Source organism: Ceratotherium simum, chromosome 16, assembly GCF_057802395.1.
Source record: "Ceratotherium simum simum isolate JZ-2026a chromosome 16, ASM5780239v1, whole genome shotgun sequence".
NCBI classification, from domain to species: domain Eukaryota; kingdom Metazoa; phylum Chordata; class Mammalia; order Perissodactyla; family Rhinocerotidae; genus Ceratotherium; species Ceratotherium simum.
In genome coordinates this window covers 42,884,929-42,908,368 of record NC_141915.1, presented here as the reverse complement: position 1 = coordinate 42,908,368, position 23,440 = coordinate 42,884,929, and the positions used below count along the sequence as shown (strand labels likewise).

Genomic DNA, 23,440 nt, shown 5'->3' with positions numbered 1-23,440 from the left:
TAAGCCCGTGCCCTCTCTGCAGGGCTCCTGCAAGGGAAGCCAGCATTGCTGGCAGCAGTTCCAGCCCCAGCAGGGTTATCTGCTGGGAGCCAGGAGTGCTTGGACCCCTGCCCTTCGCTGGGCGGGCAGGCTGGCATCTGGCTTCCACAGCCCCAGCACTGTCGGGAGCAGCAGGTTGAAGCCCATCCACCTCTTGGCTGAGCGATCAGAGTGCCACAGACCAAGCCAGCCTTGCCTAGGAAGAGATGACTCTCCAGCCAGCTTGGGGCTTTGCTGAGCGTTTTCAGGGCTGGGGAGACCTGAGGCTGGCTGCTGGCTCCTCGCTGCCACCCTGCTTTGTACGCTGGATGGGCTGGCCACCTCTGGAAAGGCCCTTTGCAGTTTCCAGGGGCCCTTCCTCCTGGTGCTGGGGCAGGACATGGGTTGGGAGGGAGAGTGAGTGTGTGTGTGTGTAACCCCACCCTCCTGGCCACATCTGGCCACTCCTGCAGATGTGGCTCTGGCCTTGTGGCCGCAGAGTCGTCAGTGTGGCTGGCGGGCAAACCACAGAGGAATGTGCCTAGCAGTGCTGGGGGGAGAAGGAGCTGGTGGGGACCAAGAGAGACACTCTGCTCAGGCTTTACCTCCCCACCCCCACCTCCAGTGGGTCCCATAGGCCGTATTCAGGCATGAGGTAGCATGGCTTTGGCCTTCAGCAGACCTTACCCTGCCTTGGTGACACTCATTCAATGCAGGCTCCCTGGAAAGATCCAGGCCCATAGACTGCACAGGGTGTGGGAGACTCTCTTAGCTCAGCCCTTAGCCCCCCTCCCAGCTCCCTCTCCACTCCTGGTGAGGGATGGCAGTGGGGTCCTAGGCAAGGGGCCTGCTCACAAGGGCAAGACACAGGATATTGGGGTCCTTCCTTCTCCAGGCCTGGGCTGGAGTTGGCCACTTCGCCACAAGACAGTCTTCCCAGCTCCCTGTGGCCTTCCTGGGCTGGAGCGAGGAAAGCGAGAGCTTTCTTTGGAGAAAGAAATGGAAAAGAAACAAGACGCTTTGGCCCTGCCTCTCTCACTTCCTCCTTCCCAGGCAGTGGGTAGCCTGCCTTCCCCTTCCTGCCAGCGTCAGGAGGCTTTGTGGGGTGTGGGCTGGGCTTGGGGCTCCCTGGTGGAGTGGTGTTTGCCCAGTTGCCCTGGCAACCACAGGGCAGAGGTGGGGAGTGACAGTCAGTGACCAGGGGACAGTGTACAGAGATCAAGAGGTTGAGACCCAGCCTTCCCATAAGCTGTTGGACCTTTTGCCACTCCCTGGGGCCCTGCGGCCCATTGTCCCATGGGGGCCTGGACCCAAGGTCTTGGGACCCAGCAGGCCCCTCGACCCCTGTCCCCTTCCTCCTTCCCAGCGGGTTCTCCCTGGGACTGGAGTTCTGAGATCTCTGCCTCAGCTCCACGCCCCTCCCCCCCCTGCCCCCCTCCATTACCCTTCTTCCTGTCTGATTCCCTTTCCTTTCCTGTCTCCTCCTCCCACCTCCTCCCTGTGCCTGCCCGCCCATTCTCTCCTTCTCCCCTCCCCCCAGGCACAGCTGCTGTTTGGCTCACTCTATATATAGCGGCATTTTCAGGGTAATTACAACAAAACTGTTGAAAGGAGATAATCCAGCAAAGGAAGCGAGTCTGACTCCCAGCCCCCTTCTGTCCCTGGTTTGGTGCAGCCCTGCACCCCCTTTCCCTGGGGCCTTCTGCTCCCACCCCATTGTATTCGCACAGCTGCCCCAGCTGGTGTGGGACAGAGGAAAGGGGAGAGGGTAGGGATGTCCAGAGGGTCCCCACAGGCCTGGGTTTACTGAGGGCCCGGGCTGTCAGTCCCATCAGTATAGAACCAACCTCTGTGCCTCAGTTTCTCTTCTAGTACAGCCTTCTCGGTGGGGAGTGTGTGCTGTTGAGAGTGGAAGAGGTAGCAAGGGAAAGACAGTGGTTAAAAGCATAGGATTTAGATTCACATCCTGGTCCATCAACCACCTGTCTTTGGTCATGTTACTTAAACCTCTGTTTCCTCATCAGTAAAGTAATTGACATAAAATGCCCAGTGGTGTTAACTGTCAGTGACAGTATCATGTGTTGAGCACTCACCATCTTCCAGGTACCGTGTTTCAGTCTTGTGTATATAACCTTTATTGAAGTTCATGGCTTCGACCTCATTTAATTAAGGCGGAAGGCTGTATCCACGGAGCAGAGGGATTTGACTTCCCTCTCTTAATTCTCTTTGGGTCTAGTAGTCCTGCCTGGTAGCTTTCTGGGTCCCAGGCGTGGCTGCCAGGGCCTCATGGGGTCTAGGATGGGGCCCACTGACCCCTTCCCGTCTCTTCTCCCTGCAGTGGAGGTGAAGCCAGTGCTGCCAGGAGCCATGCCCAGCTCCATGGGGGGCGGGGGTGGAGGCAGCCCGAGCCCTGTGGAGCTGCGGGGTGCTCTGGCAGGCCCTGTGGACCCTGCGCTGCGAGAGCAGCAACTGCAGCAGGAGCTCTTGGTGCTTAAGCAGCAGCAGCAGCTGCAGAAGCAGCTCCTGTTCGCTGAGTTCCAGAAACAGCACGACCACCTGACACGGCAGCATGAGGTCCAGCTGCAGAAGCACCTCAAGGTGAGCAAGGGGGGTGCGAGGGGGCCCCCCAGACCCCCGACCCCCGCCCGGACCTGGCTCACCCCGCCTCCCTCCCTCTGCGCCTTTGCAGCAGCAGCAGGAGATGCTGGCAGCCAAGAGGCAGCAGGAGCTGGAGCAGCAGCGGCAGCGGGAACAGCAACGGCAGGAGGAGCTGGAGAAGCAGCGGCTGGAGCAGCAACTGCTTGTCCTGCGAAACAAGGAGAAGAGCAAAGAGAGTGAGGCCGGGCGCTTCCTGGGGCCAGCGGGGACTCCTGTCCCCGCCCCCAGCTGTGGGGTCCTGGCCCCAAGTACCCGGGTCAGCTGTGCCCTGTCCCGCAGGTGCCATCGCCAGCACTGAGGTGAAGCTGAGGCTCCAGGAATTCCTCCTGTCGAAGTCAAAGGAGCCCACACCAGGCGGCCTCAACCATTCCCTCCCACAGCATCCCAAATGCTGGTAATGGCCCTTGGCAGGCATGGATCGCAGAGGTGCTCTGCTTGGGGCTGCCTGGCTACAGGCTGGCAAGGGGCTCCCTTGATCATATATGATGCCATATACGGGCCCTGCAGTCTCTCCTGGGAGACGAGACTCCCACCCCCTGGTTTCTCTCCTGGCTTCCCTCCCCAGGATCCACTTCCTCTCCCTATATGCAGTGGATAGTTCATACATGTAGGTTGCTAGGTGGCAGGTCCAGCTGGCTGGGTGATAACCTAGATCCGTTTCTATCCCACCCTCCACCCCCCAGGGGAGCCCACCATGCCTCTTTGGACCAGAGTTCCCCTCCCCAGAGCGGTCCCCCTGGGACGCCTCCCTCCTACAAACTGCCTTTGCTTGGGCCCTACGACAGCCGTGATGACTTCCCCCTCCGCAAAACAGGTGAGTGATGCCCAACCTGGCCTCCCAGAATGTGGCTCCTCGGAGGTAGAGGTGGGAATGTGGAGGGGCCGGGCTTCAGATGTGTGCCATTTGTGTGGATGTAGCTGAGCCCCGGCTACCTTCTCCGCAGCCTCTGAACCCAACTTGAAAGTGCGTTCGAGGCTAAAGCAGAAGGTGGCCGAGCGGAGAAGCAGTCCCCTCCTGCGTCGCAAGGATGGGACTGTCATTAGCACCTTTAAGAAGAGAGCTGTTGAGATCACAGGTGCTGGGCCTGGAGGTAAGGCTCCTCTCCTGTCCCTGTTCTGAGGGCCTGGGAGTGGGAGGTGGCTCCAAGCGGGCCCAGGTGACAGGCACTTCTCCCATAGTGTCGTCCGTGTGTAACAGCGCGCCAGGTTCCGGCCCCAGCTCTCCCAACAGCTCCCACAGCACCATCGCTGAGAATGGCTTTACTGGCTCAGTCCCCAACATCCCCACCGAGGTACAGGCCTGTGGAGGGCTGGGTGGGTGGGCCAGAGCTTCTCCCTTTCCCTTGGAAGAAGGAGAGCAGCTCCTTGCGGTCTGGCTTGCTGAGAGTGCCCAGCAGGGACTTCTCTGCCTGCATGGATAGGCTGAAGGGACCTGTTGCCCTGAAGTGGGTTTGTCCCACGGGCCTCTGAAGGGCTCTGATCTCTTACTCCCCCCCAGGTGGGGCTTGGTTGGAGGAGTGGGGCACCATTCAGAGCCCTTGGCCCCAGGTGGCCTCCCATTGCCTCTCTCATGCCTGTCTCTCCTGACTGCTCCCCAGATGCTCCCCCAGCACCGGGCCCTCCCTCTGGACAGCTCCCCCAACCAGTTCAGCCTCTACACGTCTCCCTCTCTGCCCAACATCTCCCTAGGGCTGCAGGCCACGGTCACTGTCACCAACTCGCACCTCACCGTAAGTACGAGGCACATACGCCGTCCTCCCTCGGTTGTTGAGGTCTTTGGTCCTAGATGCCCCCAGCTGGGGCTTTTGTCCTCCCAAGGCCATGAGGGAAATCACATGGCCCTCCCCAGAGCTGGGGGGTGGGCAGAGGGTAGATGAGGGATGCTGGTCCAAAGTTGGCAGGACTGGGAGCAGTATAAGCCCCTCACTCATTTCCGTCTCCCCTCCCCACCCCTAGGCCTCCCCGAAGCTGTCAACACAGCAGGAGGCCGAGAGGCAGGCCCTCCAGTCCCTGCGGCAGGGTGGCGCACTGACGGGCAAGTTCATGAGCACATCCTCCATCCCCGGCTGCCTGCTGGGTGTGGCACTAGAGGGCGACACGAGCCCCCATGGGCATGCCTCCCTGCTGCAGCATGTGCTGCTGCTGGAGCAGGCCCGGCAGCAGAGCACCCTCATCGCTGGTGAGTGGGCAGGTGGATGTGCGAGGGAGGGGGCTCAGGCAGGACCAACCGTCAGGGAGAGGTAGCCAGGGATACTCTCCTGCCCTGCCACAGCTCCCCTCAGTGGCTTCACTGATTTCTTCCACATTCTACAGACATTGTTGAGTACCTGTGGCCTGCCAGGCACTGTTCTCAACAATGTCTGCTGCCGTGATGGAGCTCACGTTCCAGAGCAGTGCCGTCCACTAGAAATATAACACAAGCCGCATATGTAATTTAAGGTTTTCTAGTAGCCACATTAAAAAATGTAAAAAAAACAGGAGAAATTAATTTTAATAACATATACTTAACTCAGTATATCTGGAATATTATCATTTCAACATATAATCAATATAAAGTATCACCAGTGAGGGGGCTGGCCCGGTGGCGTGGTGGTTAAGTTTGTGCGCTCTGCTTCAGCGGCCCATGGTTCGCAGGTTTGGATCCCGGGCATGGACCTACACACTGCTCATCAAGCCATGCTGTGGTGGCATTGCACATACAAAATAGAAGAGGATGGGCACAGATGTTAGCTCAGGGCCAATCATCCTCAGCAAAAAAAAGAATCATCAGTGAGATACTTTACTCTGTTTCATCCTGTCTTTGAAATCCAGGTATATCTCACACTTAGAGTACATCTCGGTTTAGACAGGCCACGTGTCAAGCACTCAGTAGTCACGTGTGGCTGGCAGCTGTGGGACTGGACGGCACAGCTTTGAACAGTTAGCCCTTAAGTAGCTGGTGGCGTCAGAAGAGGTTCTGCTTACAAGACACGTGATCCTGGCCCCTAGGCTTCCCAGCCTGGTGGGTCCATGTCCATGATCAGGGGTCTTGTTGCAGTTGGGGAGAACTAGTCATTGTTCACTCACAGATGGCCTGAGACTACAGTCATGCATTGCTTAATGACAGGGACATGTGCTGAGAAATGCATTGTTAGGTGATTTTGTTGTTGTGCAAACATCATAGAGTGTTCTGTGTACTTACACAAACCTAGATGGTATAGGCTACTACACATCTAGGCTATATGGTAATCTTATGGGACCACTGTCATATATGCAGTTCGTCATTGACAGAAACATTGTTATGTGGCACATGACTGTATGTGCAATCATAAGCAAATCAAAGGGAGAGAATGGTGAATCCAGGAAGGCTTGCTGGAGGCAGTGGCTCTGAGCTGTGAGACTGTTCAGTTATGGGGAGGAGGAAGAATGGGGCTCAGGTTTGGGGGCAGGATGCTCCAGGCTCCTCCAAGGTTTTTTCTGAGTATGTAGGTGGTGGTGGTCTAGGAGGGGGGAGTCTCAGGGTGGGATAGGAGGGTGCCTGGTACCCTGACAATGATGGTTACTCCCCTCCCCCCACCCCACAGTGCCGCTCCACGGGCAGTCCCCGCTGGTGACGGGTGAACGCGTGGCCACCAGCATGCGGACGGTGGGCAAGCTCCCACGGCACCGGCCCCTGAGCCGCACTCAGTCCTCGCCACTACCCCAGAGCCCCCAGGCCCTGCAGCAGCTGGTCATGCAGCAGCAGCACCAGCAGTTTCTGGAGAAGCAGAAGCAGCAGCAGCTGCAGCTGGGCAAGGTGAGCTGGGAGACGATACAAGAGGGGAGCAGGCTGGCAGAAAGGGAGTGCGGGCTGCTACCCTAGGCCACTCCCTGGTCTGTATCTGTTCAGAGGAGCCATCTTACCTTTTTCTAACGCACACAGCAGCTCTGTGTGGGCTGGGCGGCTGCCGGGGAGAGGGGAGGGAAAGACAAGACCTTCCTGGGCCACAGACTACACAGCTGCTCCCCGTCCCAGCTCATGTGCCCCCTCTGCTCTGCTCCCAGATCCTCACCAAGACTGGGGAGCTGCCACGGCAGCCCACCACCCACCCTGAGGAGACAGAAGAGGAGTTGACGGAGCAGCAGGAGGCCTTGCTTGGGGAGGGAGCCCTGACAATACCCCGAGAAGGCTCCACGGAGAGTGAGAGCACGCAGGAAGACCTGGAGGAGGAAGAGGAGGAGGAGGACGAGGAGGAGGAGGAGGAGGAGGACTGCATCCAGGTCAAGGATGAGGAGGGCGAGAGTGGTGCTGAGGAGGGGCCTGACTTGGAGGAGTCCAGTGCTGGTTACAAAAAGGTGCCCCCTCTGCCCCAGCCCTTGATTACCACCCCTCTGTCCCCCTGCTCCTTTCCACCCTTGCCTTCCCTCTCCCTGAGTCTGCAGTTTCCAGGCTGTGCAGGGGCAGCTTTTCTGAAGAGAGCAGAAGGGGAGTAGGACAGAGAAAAGGGGCTGTGAAAGAGAGGGAGCTATCTGTGCCCCAGTCTGCCAGCCCCTCCCTGCATCTGTGACTGCCCCTGCCTGTCTGCTTGTGTGTGTGTGTGTGTACGTGCGTGTGCCTGTGTGTATCTGCGTTTCTGCCTGTGTAGGGCCCGTTGTGTGTCAGTCTCTGTGTGCATGTGCTCGTGTGTACACACCCGCCCCCACTGTTACTACAGTCTGCCCTGCGCCTAGCACACACTCCATTCATTGCGGACACAGCCGAGCCCTCTCCGGGCCTGACTCATCCCGCCCCCTCCCACACCCCCGTCCTTCCCAGCCTCTTACCTCAATGCTACTCTGGCATGACTCATCACGTCCCCCCATCCCTCCCTATCTCCTCGGAGATGGAGATGGAGATGGCGAAGGCTGGAGTGTCTCCTGTCCCTGGAGGGAGGAGGTGGGGAAGGAGGAAGTTTGGAAGAGCAGGGCACCTCTCCTCACTTCCATCTCAGGCTAAGCTTCAGCACCCCCCCTCTTTCCCAGGTGTTCTCAGATGCCCAGCAGCTGCAGCCGCTGCAGGTGTACCAGGCGCCCCTCAGCCTGGCCACTGTGCCCCACCAGGCCCTGGGCCGCACCCAGTCCTCACCTGCTGCCCCTGGGGGCATGAAGAGCCCCCCAGACCAGCCCACCAAGCACCTCTTCACCACAGGTGAACCCCACTGCCGCCGGCTGTCCTTCCACCATGTGCCAGAGGCCTGTGCATGACATTCAGCCTCGTGGGCATCGTGAAGAGCTATAGCCCCTGCCCTGAAGGGATTGTCAGGGCCCCTCAGAGCACTCTGAAGGGAGAGAAAACAGGCCTTCATTCTCTCCTTGTGCACCACAGCCACCCCTGGTAGTGGTGGCAGCCTCTACCCCGCTGGGAGGGTGGTGAGTGCCCTGTCCCTACCTGCTGGGCAGCATCTTTTTCAGAGCCCCCACCCACCACCGCTGCGGGAGTCAGCTGATTTTGTGCCATCACCGCACAAGCCCTGGAGCCCTGTGCGGAGAGAGCCCACTGTCTAAGTTGGGTCCTGCCCTTCTAGCTTCCCCTTGTTCTTGCTGTGAGGTCAAGAATGAGGCCTCAGTCCATTCCAGAAAGCTCTTCCGCTTGAAGCTGCCCTATGAGGGCTCTGAGGGGGCACACTGCCTGAGGATGGTCCTGTCTGACCGGTGGGGTGTAGGGGGTGGGGGAGCAGCACACAGGGGCTATGACGTCAGGGGGAAAGGAGGAGGTGCGGTGAGAGGGGAACAGTGTGGGGCACAGTGGGCAGAGATGAAAACTGTCAGGGGCAGCCTGGTTAAGGCCTGAGGAGCAAGGGAGGCTTTTGTCAGGCAGTAATGGAGGAGAGGCATGTGAGGAGGAGAGAGGAAGGGCAGGTGTGTGGGAGGGTGGCTGGGGTGGGCTGGGGAGAGCTCAGTCAGCGCTGCTGAGGATCGCAGTGGCCAGGCTGTGACACAGCCCAGAGCAGTGCTGGCTCACATGTGTGTCTCCGGCCCAGGTGTGGTCTACGACACATTCATGCTCAAGCACCAGTGTATGTGTGGGAACACGCACGTGCACCCCGAGCACGCCGGCCGGATTCAGAGCATCTGGTCCCGGCTGCAGGAGACAGGCCTGCTTAGCAAATGTGAGGTAAAGGAAGCCCCTCCTTCCTCCAGACCCCACCTCCAACCCAGCCAAAGCCTTTGTGTCTCCCCTGTCGGTGAAGCCTCTCTCCGTGTCTCTTCCTCATCTTCTCTTCAACTCTGATCTCAGGGCCAGTCCCCCCAGCCACCTCCCAGTTCCATCTCTTGCAGCCTGTGGTCTCCAGCTCAAGGGTCCCCAGCTCAGTGGGGAGGGTCCTGGACTGGGGTCCAGAAAGTGGCTCCATGTGCCCCAGGCTGTGGGGCAGGAAGGTCTGGGCATCAAGGAGAAGTGGGTCTTCAGTGCCACTCGTCTCAGTGGCCTCTCTTTCTGCTCTCCCCTGGCAGCGGATCCGGGGTCGCAAAGCCACACTGGACGAGATCCAGACTGTGCACTCCGAATACCACACCCTGCTCTATGGGACCAGCCCCCTCAACCGACAGAAGCTGGACAGCAAGAAGCTGCTCGGTGAGCCGGCCAGCTGGTGGGCAGGGTGTGGGCCAGGCCTTGTCCACTGCCTGGGTGGGATGGGGGCTGGTAGGAAGACTGCCCGATCAGGGTAGGCAAGTGGGTCCCCAGGGGCACAGGTCATCCCCTTGGCAGAGATGGCACATTGGCCACATTGCACACCTCCAGGAGGCGCCATTCACATAGAAAACAACACGAACAGAACGTGTTGGTGGGGTGCATTGCAGAAGGATGGAAGGTGACGGGTCAGGCTTAATGATGGAGGAATGCTTTGTTCTTCTCCCTACTGATCACACCCCTTTCTCCCTGCCATCTGCCCCAGAGATAGGATGTCCCCCCAGAACAGGGGACAGACATCTCCCAACTGGTGTGGGCTGTAGAGGCCTGTCTTGTGCTTGGGTCTGGCCTTCTTTTTCTGTGACTGAGTTCAGTGCCCTCTGCAGACCCCACCCTGCAGCCCTGGCAGTTGAGGCAGCCTCCAGAGTAGCTCTGTCCCTCTTCTCTGCAGGCCCCATCAGCCAGAAGATGTACGCCATGCTGCCTTGTGGGGGCATCGGGGTGAGTAGGGCACCTGCCAGTGGGGATGGGTGGGTGGCTCTTCCAGCTCTGGCTCCTCCCTTCCCACTACTGGTCTTCTATCCAGGTGGCCACCCCCATTCTTGCCCTCCCCCTGCAGGGGGCACACTGAAGCCTGCTCTCCTGCCCCTGCAGGTGGACAGTGACACCGTGTGGAACGAGATGCACTCCTCCAGTGCCGTGCGCATGGCGGTGGGCTGCCTGGTGGAGCTGGCTTTCAAGGTGGCGGCTGGAGAGCTCAAGGTGAGTGTGTGCTGGGGGCCTCGGCACAGCTTGGCTCCGCCCTGCATCCTCAGGAGTGGAGGATGGGGACAGCCTTGGCTTTCCCTTCAGTATGACACTGTCCTTTGCAACCTCAACTCTCAGGTGCCAGTGTGGGGAGGAGGTGACAGCTGCAGGGCCAGCTGGGGCGTGAGGGGTATAGAGGGACCAATAAAGAGGCACTAATGTCTGGTGCTCTCGTGGGTATCCCGAGCCAGAGGTGGGGTCTGCCTGCCCACGTGGCCCACAGCTGGCATTCCTAAAGGCGTGTGGGATATATATTTGTGATCTGTGTTTCTTCCCTGCCTGGCTTACGCTTTTCTCCTTGTGTGTCCAACCACTCTGTGGCCACCTTGCCTGTCTGTCTATCTCTCATCCCTATCCCTCTGTCTGCACCTCTTCAGAATGGATTTGCCATCATCCGGCCCCCAGGACACCATGCCGAGGAATCCACAGCCATGTGAGTGCCACCCCAGCCCTGCACTAGACCCGATGCCCTCACCCCTCCTCCCTCTCAGCTGAGCTGATGTGGTATCTTTTGCTCATGGAGCAAACATCCCCTAAGGCTGACCTCCTGCCTTTTTCTCCCCCCACCCCCCAGGGGATTCTGCTTCTTCAACTCTGTAGCCATCACAACCAAACTCCTGCAGCAGAAGTTGAATGTGGGCAAGGTTCTCATCGTGGACTGGGTAGGCAGTGGGCTGGTGGGGCCAGGGTCAGCCTTCAGGAAGCTCCCTCCCCCCGCCCCTCTTCCTCAGGTGTCCGCGCTAGAGTTGGGCCTAATGACTTACCTTACGCCCTCCTGCCGGAGCATTAGTCCAGCCCTCACATTCCCATGGGGCTCGTTCTTCACTAGGAGAGACTTGAAAGCGGTTTTAGCCCCTGGTCCATCTTGGCCCCCACCTTGCAGCCTCAAGCAACCCAAGGGACGTCCTACTTTGAACAGTGGAGACCACTCCTGCCATTGCTAGAGCCACTCTCGAGTAGGGGGTGACCGTGTGCCAAGCCATAGTGCTCATGGCCACCGTGCATAGTAACAATTAGAATGTCCATTTCTATAAATGGAGACACTGAGCTGTTGGGTGACTTACCCAAGCAAGGCCGCTTAGCTTGGGATGTTGGTGCTGGGTTTCAGATAAGGCCTTTTGGCCCCAACACTTCTGCTCTTGCTCCTATGCGGTGCTTCTCAAACCCTGCCTCTCATGGCAGAGGGAAAGGCACCCACCACTCCCTGTGAGCTGGGGAAGTAGCCAGGAGCAATCCTCAGTGAGGATGAAATCTCTTTGAAGGCCAACTTTGGCTTAAAAATTCATGTAAACGTTGGACTGTTGTTCAGAGTGTATCTGTTTTCAGTTCCTTACTAGCCTTACGTAAGTTGCCCCCCACGATGTTGAGTAGAATGGGCTCCTAGGGAGATTCACCACATTTGTCCCATGGCTTTTTTTTTTTTTTTTAAAGATTTTATTTATTTTTTGCCCCCAAAGCCCCAGTAGATAGTTGTATGTCACAGCTGCACATCCTTCTAGTTGCTGTATGTGGGACTCGGCCTCAGGCTGGACAGAGAAGTGGTGCCTCAATGCGCACCAGGGATCCGAAGCCGGGCCGCCAGCATTGCAGCGCGCGCACTTAACCACCAAGCCACAGGGCCGGCCCTGTCCCATGGCTTTGTATCCCCCCTGCGAGGTGCCACGTCCTGGGCCACAGACCCTGGTTAGAGAAGCATGTGACACTGTTGTGAATGAACACAGATGCCTGTAGCTAGTGATGGGCTGCACCCCCAGAGCTCACTGTAGGTGGGGGTGGGGGCAAGTGGACTTCTGACCTTTGGGCCAGAGCCTGGGCCATTTGCTTGATGCTTCCACCCTCCCCACTAGGACATTCACCACGGCAATGGCACCCAGCAAGCGTTCTACAATGATCCCTCTGTGCTCTACATCTCCCTGCATCGCTATGACAATGGGAACTTCTTTCCAGGCTCTGGGGCTCCTGAAGAGGTACAGCTCCTGGGCTCAAATCCGGGGCTCCTTGGGGAGGTAGCAGAATGGGACCTGGCAGGGAGCCATAGAGGCCTGTGGTGGTGCCGGTACATGGGAAGTCTGGGCTCCTAGTGGGAGGACCACGCTAGGCAAATGCCCCTCCATGCAAAGCTGAGGTCAGTGGAGTGAGGGCTGGAGGCAGGACTGAGGGCGAGGGCAATGTCTGGGATCCCCAAGCAGTGAGAATAACCCCTTGCCCACCATGCTGCCAGGTTGGCGGAGGGCCGGGCGTGGGGTACAATGTGAACGTGGCATGGACGGGAGGTGTGGATCCCCCCATCGGAGACGTGGAGTACCTAACGGCCTTCAGGTGGGGACTGAGAAGCGCCAAGGGAGGGGTGGGAGACCCTGGGGCCCTGCCGTGGGAAGGGCAGAAGGCACTCAGTTTGGTGTGGGTGGAGGGGGTTGTCTCTGGGGGGGACAGAGTGGGGCGAGGCCTGGCCCAGCCACCTACTAGGGTCAGCTTGGGCCCTCCCTTTGCAGGACAGTGGTGATGCCCATTGCCCACGAATTCTCACCTGACGTGGTCCTAGTCTCTGCCGGGTTTGATGCTGTTGAGGGACACCTGTCTCCGCTGGGTGGCTACTCTGTCACCGCCAGATGTGAGCCTGCTGGGGGATTGAGGGAGGCTGTGAAACAGTGAGGATGGGGTTGAGTGGGGGCATGGAACAGGAATAGACTGATGTTACAGATGTTGGGAGGAGGTGAGCTGGGGGCAGGTCCAAGACTTAGAATCACCCTGGCAGCACCCTCCACTCTCCCTCTGCCAACCCTGGCCTTGATGGGCAGGCAGGTGAGAGTGGGGTATCAGGGGGTGTATCTCCTCCCAGAGTCATACGGATAGAGCTTGTTGATCCCTCATGTTTCAGTGGTGCTCCTTGTGAGACATATAATTAGATTTTTAAAGCCAGTCTGTTATGTTTTGTCTTTAATGGAGCATGTTGTTCATTGACATTGAATTTTTTTTTTTTTTTAAGATTTTATTTATTTATTTATTTTCCCCCCAAAGCCCCAGTAGATAGTTGTATGTCATAGCTGCACATCCTTCTAGTTGCTGTATGTGGGACCCGGCCTCAGCGTGGCTGGAGAAGCAGTGCGTCGGTGCGCGCCCGGGATCCGAACCCCGGCCGCCAGCAGCGGAGCACGCGCACTTAACCGCTAAGCCACGGGGCCGGCCCTGACATTGAATTTTATTATGGACATATATTTGGGTTTAAATCCCAAATGGGTTTGTGCTCTTTATCTCCCCTTGTGTTTCTTTTTCTCTCCTTTGTTACCTTCTCTTGAATTGATCTTTTTTTTACCATTTCATTTCCCTTCACCCATCCCTAAAGGTTTTGGCCACTTGACCAGGCAGCTGATGACACTGGCAGGGGGCCGGGTGGTGCTGGCCTTGGAGGGAGGCCACGACTTGACCGCCATCTGTGATGCCTCTGAGGCCTGCGTCTCGGCTCTGCTCAGTGTGGAGGTGAGGGGTGCAGGAAGGGGCTGGGGGAGGTGGGCCAGTAGGCCAGGGGCTGAGGGACCAAGAGGGAGGGCCCCTTCCCTGGGTCAGACAGCACCGAGGGCCCTTGGGAAGGTTTTCCTGGGTCCTAAGGACAGCTGGTGGCCAGGGAGGGCTTTCTGAGTAGGGGTTCCACCTGTCATGAAAGATGTCTGGGGCTGAGTGGGATGGTTAGAGGGGCACGCCCTCCCACCCACTCACTACCCTAAGCCTTCTCTTCTTTCCTCTGCCAGCTGCAGCCCTTGGACGAGGCAATCTTGCAGCAAAAGCCCAACATCAACGCAGTGGCCACACTAGAGAAGGTCATCGAGATCCAGAGTGCGTTGGGGACAGGTGGAGGGGCTCAGACCTCAGCTTGCCAAGGGGGTGGGGTGGAGCTTGTGGGCACACCAGGTCTGGGCAAGTACATATGGGGGTTTCTGCCCTCTCTGACCCCCTGTCCGCCCCTCGTCCACAGGCAAACACTGGAGCTGTGTGCAGAGGTTCGCCGCTGGTCTGGGCCGTTCCCTGCGGGAGGCCCAGGCAGGTGAGACGGAGGAGGCCGAGACTGTGAGCGCCATGGCCTTGCTGTCGGTGGGGGCCGAGCAGGCCCAGGCTGCTGCAGCCCGGGAGCACAGCCCCAGGTAAGGTTCCCCCCACCTCTCTGCCCTCACCCAAGCTGGTGCTCCCCACTCAGTGCCCCTCCCTGTGCTTGTCCCCATAGGCCGGCAGAGGAGCCCATGGAGCAGGAGCCTGCCCTGTGACGCCCTCGCCCCCATCCCTCTGGGCTTCATCATTTGTGATTTTGTTTATTTTTTCTATTAAAAACAAAAAGTCACACATTCAACAACGTGTGCCGTGTGGGTCTCTCTGCCTCGCCCCTCCTGCTCCTCTAAGTTGCCTCAGGCCCCCTCACCCCACTGTGGCCCACATCTCAGCTCTAGAAGTTTGCTCCCTCTGTAGGGTGTGGGGGTGCCCTTTCCAGCCCCTCCCCCATGTTGTATCCCACACCCACTTGCCTGCATTCTGTCCTTTTCTCCCTTGGAGCCTGGGCCAGGTCAAGGTGGGCATGGGGGCCTAGACAGTACCTTCCGGTTCTGGGTATCCCTGAGTGAGGAGGGAACAGTAAGTCCGGTGCCTTGGCTTCAGCTGACTTGGGGGGAAATGCCTTAATTTTACCCTCCTCCCCTCTCCAACCTCAAGGAAGGATCTGGAGGGTCCCTCTACAGTCTAAGATGTAGATGTAGAGTGGAGGGGAGGTGGGCTCCCACCCTGCAATTCCCCACCCTTTTTCCTGTCTGTTGCCCTCACCATCTCTGCACAGATCCCTTTCTCCTCCTCCTTTCTCCTGGCCTCAGCACCGAGGGCAAGGCTGGGCCCTAGAATGTGGGCCTGAGGTCTGTGTGCAGTGCTGTCTTGCCTCACACTCCTCAGGGCCTACTTCCCCTTACCAGGGGCTGGAGAGGGTGAAAGTGTGTGGGGAGGGATGGGGCTGGACTCCTGGGTTCTGAGGGGCCAGAAGGAGCCGCAGAAACAGGCCTGCTCTCCACCTTACTCTACTGGCCTCCCTGCCCCTCTGCTGGCACAGCCTGGGGAGGGGGAGAAGGTGGTCCCTGCAGGGGGGCTCCAGGCAGGTGAGAGCCCCCCTGCTGTTCAGGACCAGATTTCCCCAGCCATCCAGCATGCTGCAAGTAGAAGGGTCAGTGACCCATCTCCCTCCTGAGGCCTTTTGCTTTGACGCCTGGGGATGGTGAGAGTGGGGTTCTAGAAGGGCTAGGGCCAGAACCCAGGAACCCAGGAGTCTGCCCTCAGCTGTAGCTTCCCTTTCTCCTGGGCTTCCTTTGCTGGCCACCAGCCCAAGGAGCTAAGACCAGGAGGGGGCTGGCGCTGTCCTTTCTCTTTCCCAGGAGCCCAGCCTAGCCCTCTGTTTCCCGGGCTGGGGGCCCACAAGGCTTCTAGGAAATGCTGTCCAGCCTATAGGAAACCAAAGATGGGAAGCAACTCCTAGGGGGCCGAGACTTCCTTCTCCTTCCCAACACCGTATACTTTCTATCCTCCCATTCCCAGGGCCCCACCAATCTGTTTACATATTTATTATCCTAATGGGGGCCTGAGCAAGGTTGAGGGAGCCAGGGGAGGGGCAGGAGTCCCACCACCATTGGTTCATTGTGCGCTTGTGTCTTGTGTGTTGTTAGTGTATTCTAGATCCTCCTGGGGGATGGGGATGTGGCTGGGCCCAGTGTACCAGGCCTCCCCATGCTGAGCCCCAGCTCCAGGCCCCTTACCCTCCCTCTCCCCATGGCCGGTCTGGTTCTCATGTAAACCCACTTCTTGCTTTGTCTCCCTGGATATGGATTTCAGTTAAGTATTTTGTAACCCGTTACACTGTGTGTCCTTGTATAAATAAACTTGTTTCTGGCAGTGCCTTCTGGAGCCAATGTCTCCGTTCTTTGGGCTCCCAAATGGAGCAGAGGTTCTCATTCCCCCTCCTGGCCCAAAACTGCTCTTTTCTCCAGTCCCTGGACTAGCCAATTTAGGAAACAGGAGACTGGGGTGGGATCTCTGTCCTGTAGGTGAAAGAGAGGTTTCACTGAATGTAGCCACAGCATCTCAAGGGGCCTCTTGTGTGGCCTACGTGGTGATCGTGGGGAGGAGGCCCAGGGCTGAAGGGCTCAACTGAGTTTACAGCCCTCCCCTTTCTTTTTGATTCTCTGCCTCTGGAAACAGGGTTGGGGGGTGCAGAACAGGCAGCCTGGCCAGGGTTTCACTTGCACACATGCAGGCAGATTCAGTGGAGATGTGCGCACAGGCAAGAGAGGAATCCAGAAGTGTTCAAGGGCTTTATTGGCGCTGCTCTGAGCCCCTCAGTGTTGTAGGAACCCACTGGTCTTGCTGTTGCCTTTGCTCTTTGGGGACTTGGGAGGGAAGGCAGGAGGAGGACCAGCCTTTCTGCAAGACAGACAGCCCTTCTTTGGGGCTAAGACCAGGTGGTGGGAGAAGCGGGAAATTCAAGATGAACAGGGACTGTTGGGGGCTGAAAGAAGATGGATTGCCTCCTGGATTGTGGAGGTCACGGAGTGTTGGCTTTGTGGGAGGGAAAGTGGCAGTAGGAGGCACTCGAAGTCAGGAAGAGCGGATGGGTGGTGCTTCCTGGGCACTGAATGTGTGCACCACCCAGGGCACGAGGGCCAGGACCAGGCATGGCCAGAGGGTGTACTTGAGGAAATTGACAATGTAGAAAAGGCTGATCTGAGGGGGGTAGCCCAGCCAGTCCAGGGGGCCCAGCAGCCCCATGGCTAGCACAAGGCAAGCTATCTTCTGGCCATTTCCCAGGTATGCCCGCCGTACCTGGGCATAGCAGGGAGAGTGCAGGGCGATGCCCAGACCCAGGGCGGCCCCTGAGTCACGGCTCAGGGAGGCAAAGGGCCGGCTGTCCATGTGCACCCACTCAGGCCGCTCACACCACTTGGAGGCTAGGCTGATGGACCTGTGGGGAGGAAGAGTCTTTGCCAGGGGAGACATTCCCCTGGAACCTAGAAAGCCAAGGGCTCTCAGCCCCTACCTCCATGTTCTGCTGTGACCCCAGCAGAGTATGTTTGTGAACAGGTACTATGTCCTTTTTTAGCTACAATGAACCAGAGACCCACCACGCTAGGTACAGGTGAGGCAGGACACGCCCCAGCCTGCCCAAGCTTCAAAGCAGGACTTACCAGGAAAGATCCAGGCCCAGTGTAAAGAGGGTCCAATAGATCAGGCTGGCGCCCAGCAAGAGGGCCAGTGAGGTCAACCCGTAGAAGCTTAGCTCTCGCTCCATGGGTACCCGGGGGGCCATAAGCCAGCCCAGGACAGCACCTAGGGGAGTTGAGTGACAGGAGCTTCAAGGAGTTTGGGAATATGACACCCCTGAGCTACAGTGCAGCTTGGCAGGAGAACAGACTGAGACATAAGGGGGGCCTTGGGGTTGGCTGTACAATGGGAAGATCCTAGACTGGTCCTCCCACTGCCAACGGCACCCTTGGGGCCCACCCTGTTGTCCCAGTTGCTCACCAGTTATTAGGCCAGCCAACACCTGGTGAGGGAAATGTGCTAAGAGGAAGACCCGGGACAGGCCGACTGCCAGTAGGAAGGTGCAATAAGCCAGGCTAGGTATCACTCTCACCCAGCGGCTAAAAAGAAGAGAGGCAAATGATTCAGGGGGTGTCCATACACAGCTTGGCTTCCTTCAGTACCCAAACACTTCATGGTTTGACCAAATGCCCCAGGGTCCCCAAAACTTCAGCTCCCAAGCTGCCCTGCTGCTGGGTCTTTTGGGTCCAGGGTACCATGGCCCCTGTTCCCATTGGTGGGCATGCCCAAGTGTACCTGTGGGCCCGAGTGGCCACCTGGGAAGAGATGGCCGTCATTATGGGCCAGAGGGCTGCTCCTGTGATCATGCAATGTCCAGAGGGGCTGCCTGTGGGGGATCCAGAAGCTTGTGGTAAGAGGAAGGGGGCGAAACCCAGGTGCCCCTGGTGATAACTCAACCCCGCTGCCTCCCCCTGGCCAAGAAGAGAGCCTTCCCCCAGCACTGGTCCATAGCTCCCTCTGCCCTGAAGCCTTCTTCACCCCGACCTGAGGCCACTGCTCTCAGGCTTTGGGCTTTGACCTGTGACTCTTGGCTCTACTTTAAACAGGGTTGGCAGCTGGTATACTGGCAAGGGTGTTCTCCTCCCAGAATTCAACTTGGTTTTCCTGGGGTTTCTTTGTTCTCTGGGTCAGTCACTGAGACGCTGGGCCTCTGCTTGGGCCACCCTGGCTAAAAAGTATTCTGAAATGCTCATCCGAACCCTAAGCATGCTGGGAAAGTGAGGTTTGGGGCTTCTCACCTGGACCAGTTTCACAAGAAGAGGGGAACTGGTGAACCTGGGCTGGAGCCTGGCTATAGTACCCAGACTCGTGGACCCACCAAAAGGGCCTGTCTCCAAACAGAAGCCTAGAAGAGAACAGATGCATGATAACATTACACACACACTCAGGCAGGGGAACAGGAGAGGGCAGAAGGACACCTGGGTGTACTCTGGAGGGCCTGCAGGGTGGAGTCAGAAAGGGAGTCCAATTCTGTGCCATTACCTTGCCATGGCTTTTTACCTTGGAATAGAAGAAAGCACACTATTTTTTAAAAAGTGATCAAGAGGCAAGAGGTTGTAGGGGGTGTGTGTGTATCCTCTAGGATGTTCAGAAGTCCCATTCTTACCCCTCCCACTGCAGGGCCAGCTCTGCTCTTCTCATCCATAGAGAGCCCAGGACCTGGCTGTCTCCTCCTCTCCCTCCCAGACCCTCATGACACTCTTGATTCCCCCCTCTCCATTTCCCAAATTCCAACCTGAATTACCTACATCTGAATTACTTAGGTAAGCCTCTCATGTCTGAAAATGAGAGTGGGGAATGGAGAGAGGAGGCTGAGAAAGGCTAAGGAGGATAAAAAATTCAAAATCCCCTGGCCTAGCAGGTGCTAGGAAACCACACACTGAAGAACCTGCTGTGGCCACAAAAAGACGGGAGAGCAGAAGAGATGCTGGCAGGAAGCCAACTGCTGGGGCAGGAAGTACAGAAGAGCCTTGCCTCTCTCTACCAAAAGCTGAGCCTTGTTCACACACCAGGTGTTCAATACATACTTAGAAAACAAATGGGGGCTTTGACATGTGGAGGACATTAGGAGTGTCTACCCAGGAAGGTGGCCGACTCTTAGGGGAACAGGACTAGAGAGGGAGGCTTATACAGACTCTGAGAGAGGAGAGAGCACAAAGCAAATGACAATTAGGCAAGAAGGAAATGATGAGACAACTGCTTTTCCCTTTACGGTAGGGATGAAGCCCTTGCAGAGAAGAGCGGAAGGGAAGGTAACTCCAATTTCGTTTTTTCAGCAAGTCATTCCAGCCCATTCAAGTGCCTTCTATGAACCTCCCTTCCCTTCCCCAGGCTGGGGATCTGGTAACAGAGGCTGAGGTGAGGGGAGGTGCAGCTCCTTTCTGCACCCAAGAGAGAATAGGGGACACAAAAAGATAAGCCCCAAGGCCTCCCCTCACTTGCCTGGGATTACTGCTTTCTAAGTCTGTGTGAAGAGCCTCTTAGTGAATGAAGGGGAAAAGGAAGAAGAGAAAGTATTCCCTGGAAGGCAATGCTTTAGCCCAGTGCTTTTCAAACTTCACTGTGCACACGAATCACGTGGGGTCCTTGTCAAAATGCAGATTCTGATGCAGTAGCTCTGGCCTGGGATTCTGTATTTCTAGCAAGTTTTCAAGTGCTCCCTGTGCTGCTGGTCACGACGCCTTAATTTGCAAGCCTTTTCTGTCCTTAGCAGCTGGTGTGAAGCCTGGCACAAAGCATGCTTCTTAAAAACTATGTCAAATAAATGAATGAATAGATGAATGAAAGAGTGAGTTGAGAAGCAGGACTTTCTGCTACTTATGCACCATAGATGCTTGTTGAAATAGATTCCCAGCTCCTCCTCTGGAGTTTCTAAATCTGTATGCCTGAGGTGGGATGGGGTATTTGCATTTTAAACACGCCCCTTAGGTGATTTCTCTGATCATGCCCATTTGAGAAATACTGGTCTAATGAGTAGGTTGAGGACTCTGAAGTCTGAGTCCAAGATGCACAAAGATGCTAAAAGGGGAAAAGTCAGGGCCTACGGGGTAGGGGTGGGGAGGTCTCAAGGCCACGGGTTCACTGGGGTTGGGAGTGGGGAACCCAGGCCTTTGAGGCACCTGCTGAGAGAGATCAGGACTTGCACAGGACTCAGGGCCCTTGAGGGTGGGGGACCAGACCGCCGGAAGGCTTCGCTGTCTCACCATTTGAAGACGAGGTTGAGCCACTCAGTGATGATGCTGATCCAGAGCACCGCGATGCCCACGCGGCGAGAGGCGTAGTAGGCCGCGGGGAAGTAGAACAGAAAGAGGCTTTTGGGATCGCCCAGAAAGGTGACCCAAAGCCACACGTTCTCCAACCAGGGCAGCTGGTTCTGCAGCGCCTCGGCCATCGCGATGCCCGCGCCCAGCGCGGACTCCATGGCGACCCAGAAGCCGGCCGGGCCGGGCTTTGCTCTAGGGCGGAAGCTGAGGAGTCCTGGCGACAAGGAAGCGGCTACCCACTGCCCTGGAAAGCCCACCTTTCCGATCCCCAGGCCCTGCCCACTTCCAGCAGCTGGTGTAAGCTCTGCCCCCTGCCCCGCCCCCGGCAGGCCCAGGCTCGCGCGGCCGGCCCTCTGGCCGGTACCGTTTCCTCCTGCGGTCTCCCCGAGCCTTCCTCTCTACTGGGCAGCGCGAGGGACAAATCTTTGCGAAAGCGTTTCCGCAGAGCCCCACGTGGCCGCTGTTGCCGGCACGTGGGCATCCGGCGTAGAGGCGACTCCCGCTGCTGTTCCGGGTCAAGGGACGGACTAACCTGGGCGGCGCGCCCAGGGTCCCTGAGTTGCTGCTGCGAAGAGGAACGTGTAATCTCCACAGCCAGGATTCCTTCCAGACCAGACTTTCTTCGTCAGTACTGCTACCCTCCCAAGATATTCTGAGATCTCTTGGAGAGAGGGCTACGGACACCCCCTCCTCCGGGGAGCCAGGCATCCCCGATCGGTGCTGAAGCGGGACTCTAAATTTGCTCACACCGCTAATCAGTCCATGCGTTCCTCCCGCAGCCCAAGTCTCTCTCGCCCGAATTCATCCGCGATTGATTTGGAGGCTGACAGATAAGCCTCTTGATTTTGAGGAGTCTTCCCTAAAGACTCGCGAATTCTTAACACAGTACTGTCTAAGTCACACTTCTTCCCAGTTCTAAGCTTGCCTCCCCACCTCCCTTCCGTCCTCTTGCCTTCCAAAACCCCGTTGGGCAGATAAACCATGAGACAGTAACTGGGTTGATATGGGAAGAGGAGGGGCACACATCCACGACAAAATTTGGAATAATCCTCTGGAGGAACACAAGCAGAAAATAGAAATGTCAGGTATTCTAGGCGAGGTCCTGCCTAGAGGCAGAGGTGGGGTGGGAGGAGACTGTTGAAGTGGCTTCTCAGTTCCTTCCTACCTCAAGAAACTGTTCTTGGAGAGTTTTCTGATGGGTGGATGAAAATGAGAATGTAAATCTGTGTTCTTCTTGGAAAGAGATTAATTTTACTAATTAAAAAGGCGTGGGGAAGGGAAGCTGGATATGAATCTCATTTCACTCCCTTGCTAAATGTTTTTCAATTGCCCTAAGGAGAAAGGCTACATTTTCTAAGTTTTTGAAAGTTTCCTCTAGCCAGACAAACTTTACAAGCCTACCCCACACTGTTTCATACTATTTCTGAGTTACTTTATGTTCTTTAAAGTCACCAAGCTCTCTCCTCTTAGGGGTTCTGTCACATGAAATTCCCTCTGGCTGGAAGATGGATGGCCACCCTCTTTCCCTGTTGGTCCTTCAGGTCCCAGGTTTTTCAATTCCTCTAGGAAGCCTTTCCTAACAGTGCCTGGCAGTTGTATATGAAAACTTATAATCACAATGCCATATAAAAAATGGAGTGGCTGTTACATATAACTTATGGGGGCCAGACAGGAAAGTTCTCTGAAAAGACACACGTATAAGGGAGCAAGTTATTTTTTTGTTTGAGGAAGAGTAGCCCTGCGCTAACATTTGTTGCCAATCCTCCTCTTTTTGCTGAGGAAGATTGTCCCTGGGCTAACATCCATGCCTATCTTCCTCTACTTTATATGGGACACCGCCACAGCATGGCTTGATAAGCGGTGCGTCGGTCTGCACCCGGGATCTGAACCTGTGAACCTCAGGCCACTGAAGCAGAGCGCACAAACTTAACCGATAGGCCACCGGGCCCGCCCCAAGAGAGCAGTATGTTTATTCCTATGATTGTACTAATATTCTCCCAACATTAGGAAGTTGATGTCTCTTGTAAGGCAAGGAAACACTTTTGAACTTTGTTCAGGTTAAGTAGTGCCCTTTGCCTCCCTCTGGACTAAAGAAAGGTCAACCTATTGTTACTCATACGTGAGGCTCTAGAATTTCTATACTGGGGGGGTAGGTGGGTTAGGGGTGGCAATTGGTGATGGTAGAGCTTGAAAATGTATCTGCATAGTACACGTTAAGAAACTGTTTTGTATATCAGATGGACATTAATGGAGGGGACTCCCAAAATCCTGCCCCAAGGCCCTCTTTGTCACTACCACTGCTCCTCGCTTCTGCCTTTTGCCTGGCTTTCTAGAGGAGAGGGCAAGAGAGGAGATGGGGAAGCATCTTGAGTTCCAAGGATGATGGGTGATCATGGAGGAACTACTATTTATTAAAGACCTACTACATGCCATGCATTTGTACATATTATCTCACTTAACCTCCTAACTACTCTATGAGGTATTATCTAATATAGTATAGCAGTAAATAGCACTGTCTTTGGAAAAAGGTAGATTGAATCCTTGCTAGCTGTGCGACCCTGGACAAGTTTAGTCTCTCTAAGACTTAGTTTCTTAACCTGTAAAATGAAGATATTGATTCTTACCTCAAAGCGTTGTTGGATGCTCAATAAATGATATACAAAAGGTTCAGGTTTAGTAATTTGCTCCAGGTCATAGTAAGTGGCAGACCTGGGATTCCGAATCCGGTTTAGCTAATTCTATAGCCAATGTTCTTTCCACTACCACTTTGTAACTAGGTATAATCATTTTGAGCAAGTTTCGTTAAGTCCTCTGGGCCTCGGATTCCTCGTATGTAAAATATAGAGTTCATTCATTAAACTCTTGCGTCAAGGTGTGCACATAATGGAGACTGCAGCTCCTTCCTCCTTTCCCTTTTCATTCCACGTAGGTCATTTATCCTTAACTT

General features: G+C 56.4%; 2 protein-coding genes across 6 annotated transcripts in view; one reads left to right on the top strand and one right to left on the bottom strand.

The window, feature by feature from the left end:
- HDAC5 (histone deacetylase 5) overlaps positions 1-16,036 on the top strand; it is a 38,124-nt gene extending 22,088 nt beyond the window's left edge. For all 4 annotated transcript variants that reach the window (XM_014789066.2, XM_004432546.3, XM_004432545.3 and 1 more), the window contains 24 exons: positions 2,357-2,616; positions 2,708-2,852; positions 2,956-3,070; positions 3,360-3,490; positions 3,621-3,767; positions 3,856-3,968; positions 4,275-4,406; positions 4,633-4,855; positions 6,240-6,451; positions 6,700-6,990; positions 7,657-7,822; positions 8,655-8,788; positions 9,127-9,247; positions 9,756-9,805; positions 9,959-10,066; positions 10,489-10,544; positions 10,686-10,773; positions 11,959-12,078; positions 12,333-12,430; positions 12,604-12,722; positions 13,455-13,588; positions 13,858-13,942; positions 14,082-14,247; positions 14,328-16,036. In XM_014789066.2, coding sequence (XP_014644552.1) covers positions 2,357-2,616; positions 2,708-2,852; positions 2,956-3,070; positions 3,360-3,490; positions 3,621-3,767; positions 3,856-3,968; positions 4,275-4,406; positions 4,633-4,855; positions 6,240-6,451; positions 6,700-6,990; positions 7,657-7,822; positions 8,655-8,788; positions 9,127-9,247; positions 9,756-9,805; positions 9,959-10,066; positions 10,489-10,544; positions 10,686-10,773; positions 11,959-12,078; positions 12,333-12,430; positions 12,604-12,722; positions 13,455-13,588; positions 13,858-13,942; positions 14,082-14,247; positions 14,328-14,367 — 3,254 coding nt within the window. In that variant the 3' untranslated portion in view covers positions 14,368-16,036. The remainder of the gene's footprint in view (positions 1-2,356; positions 2,617-2,707; positions 2,853-2,955; positions 3,071-3,359; positions 3,491-3,620; positions 3,768-3,855; positions 3,969-4,274; positions 4,407-4,632; positions 4,856-6,239; positions 6,452-6,699; positions 6,991-7,656; positions 7,823-8,654; positions 8,789-9,126; positions 9,248-9,755; positions 9,806-9,958; positions 10,067-10,488; positions 10,545-10,685; positions 10,774-11,958; positions 12,079-12,332; positions 12,431-12,603; positions 12,723-13,454; positions 13,589-13,857; positions 13,943-14,081; positions 14,248-14,327) is intronic.
- A 393-nt stretch (positions 16,037-16,429) lies between these two features.
- On the bottom strand, positions 16,430-20,886 carry G6PC3 (glucose-6-phosphatase catalytic subunit 3). 2 transcript variants are annotated; one of them, XM_004432544.3, is made up of 6 exons: positions 20,434-20,881; positions 18,469-18,575; positions 17,966-18,056; positions 17,651-17,769; positions 17,314-17,455; positions 16,430-17,090 (listed from the first exon to the last, which is right to left on the bottom strand). In XM_004432544.3, exons 1-6 carry the CDS (start codon positions 20,649-20,651, stop codon positions 16,727-16,729), a joined length of 1,041 nt encoding a protein of 346 aa, XP_004432601.1. In that variant the 5' UTR covers positions 20,652-20,881; the 3' UTR covers positions 16,430-16,726. The 2 variants fall into 2 exon arrangements, with proteins under 2 accessions (XP_004432601.1, XP_087297370.1); XM_087441244.1 differs by lacking the exon at positions 17,651-17,769 and having other exon boundaries at positions 16,909-17,090; positions 20,434-20,886.
- Between the last annotated feature and the right edge of the window lie 2,554 nt (positions 20,887-23,440).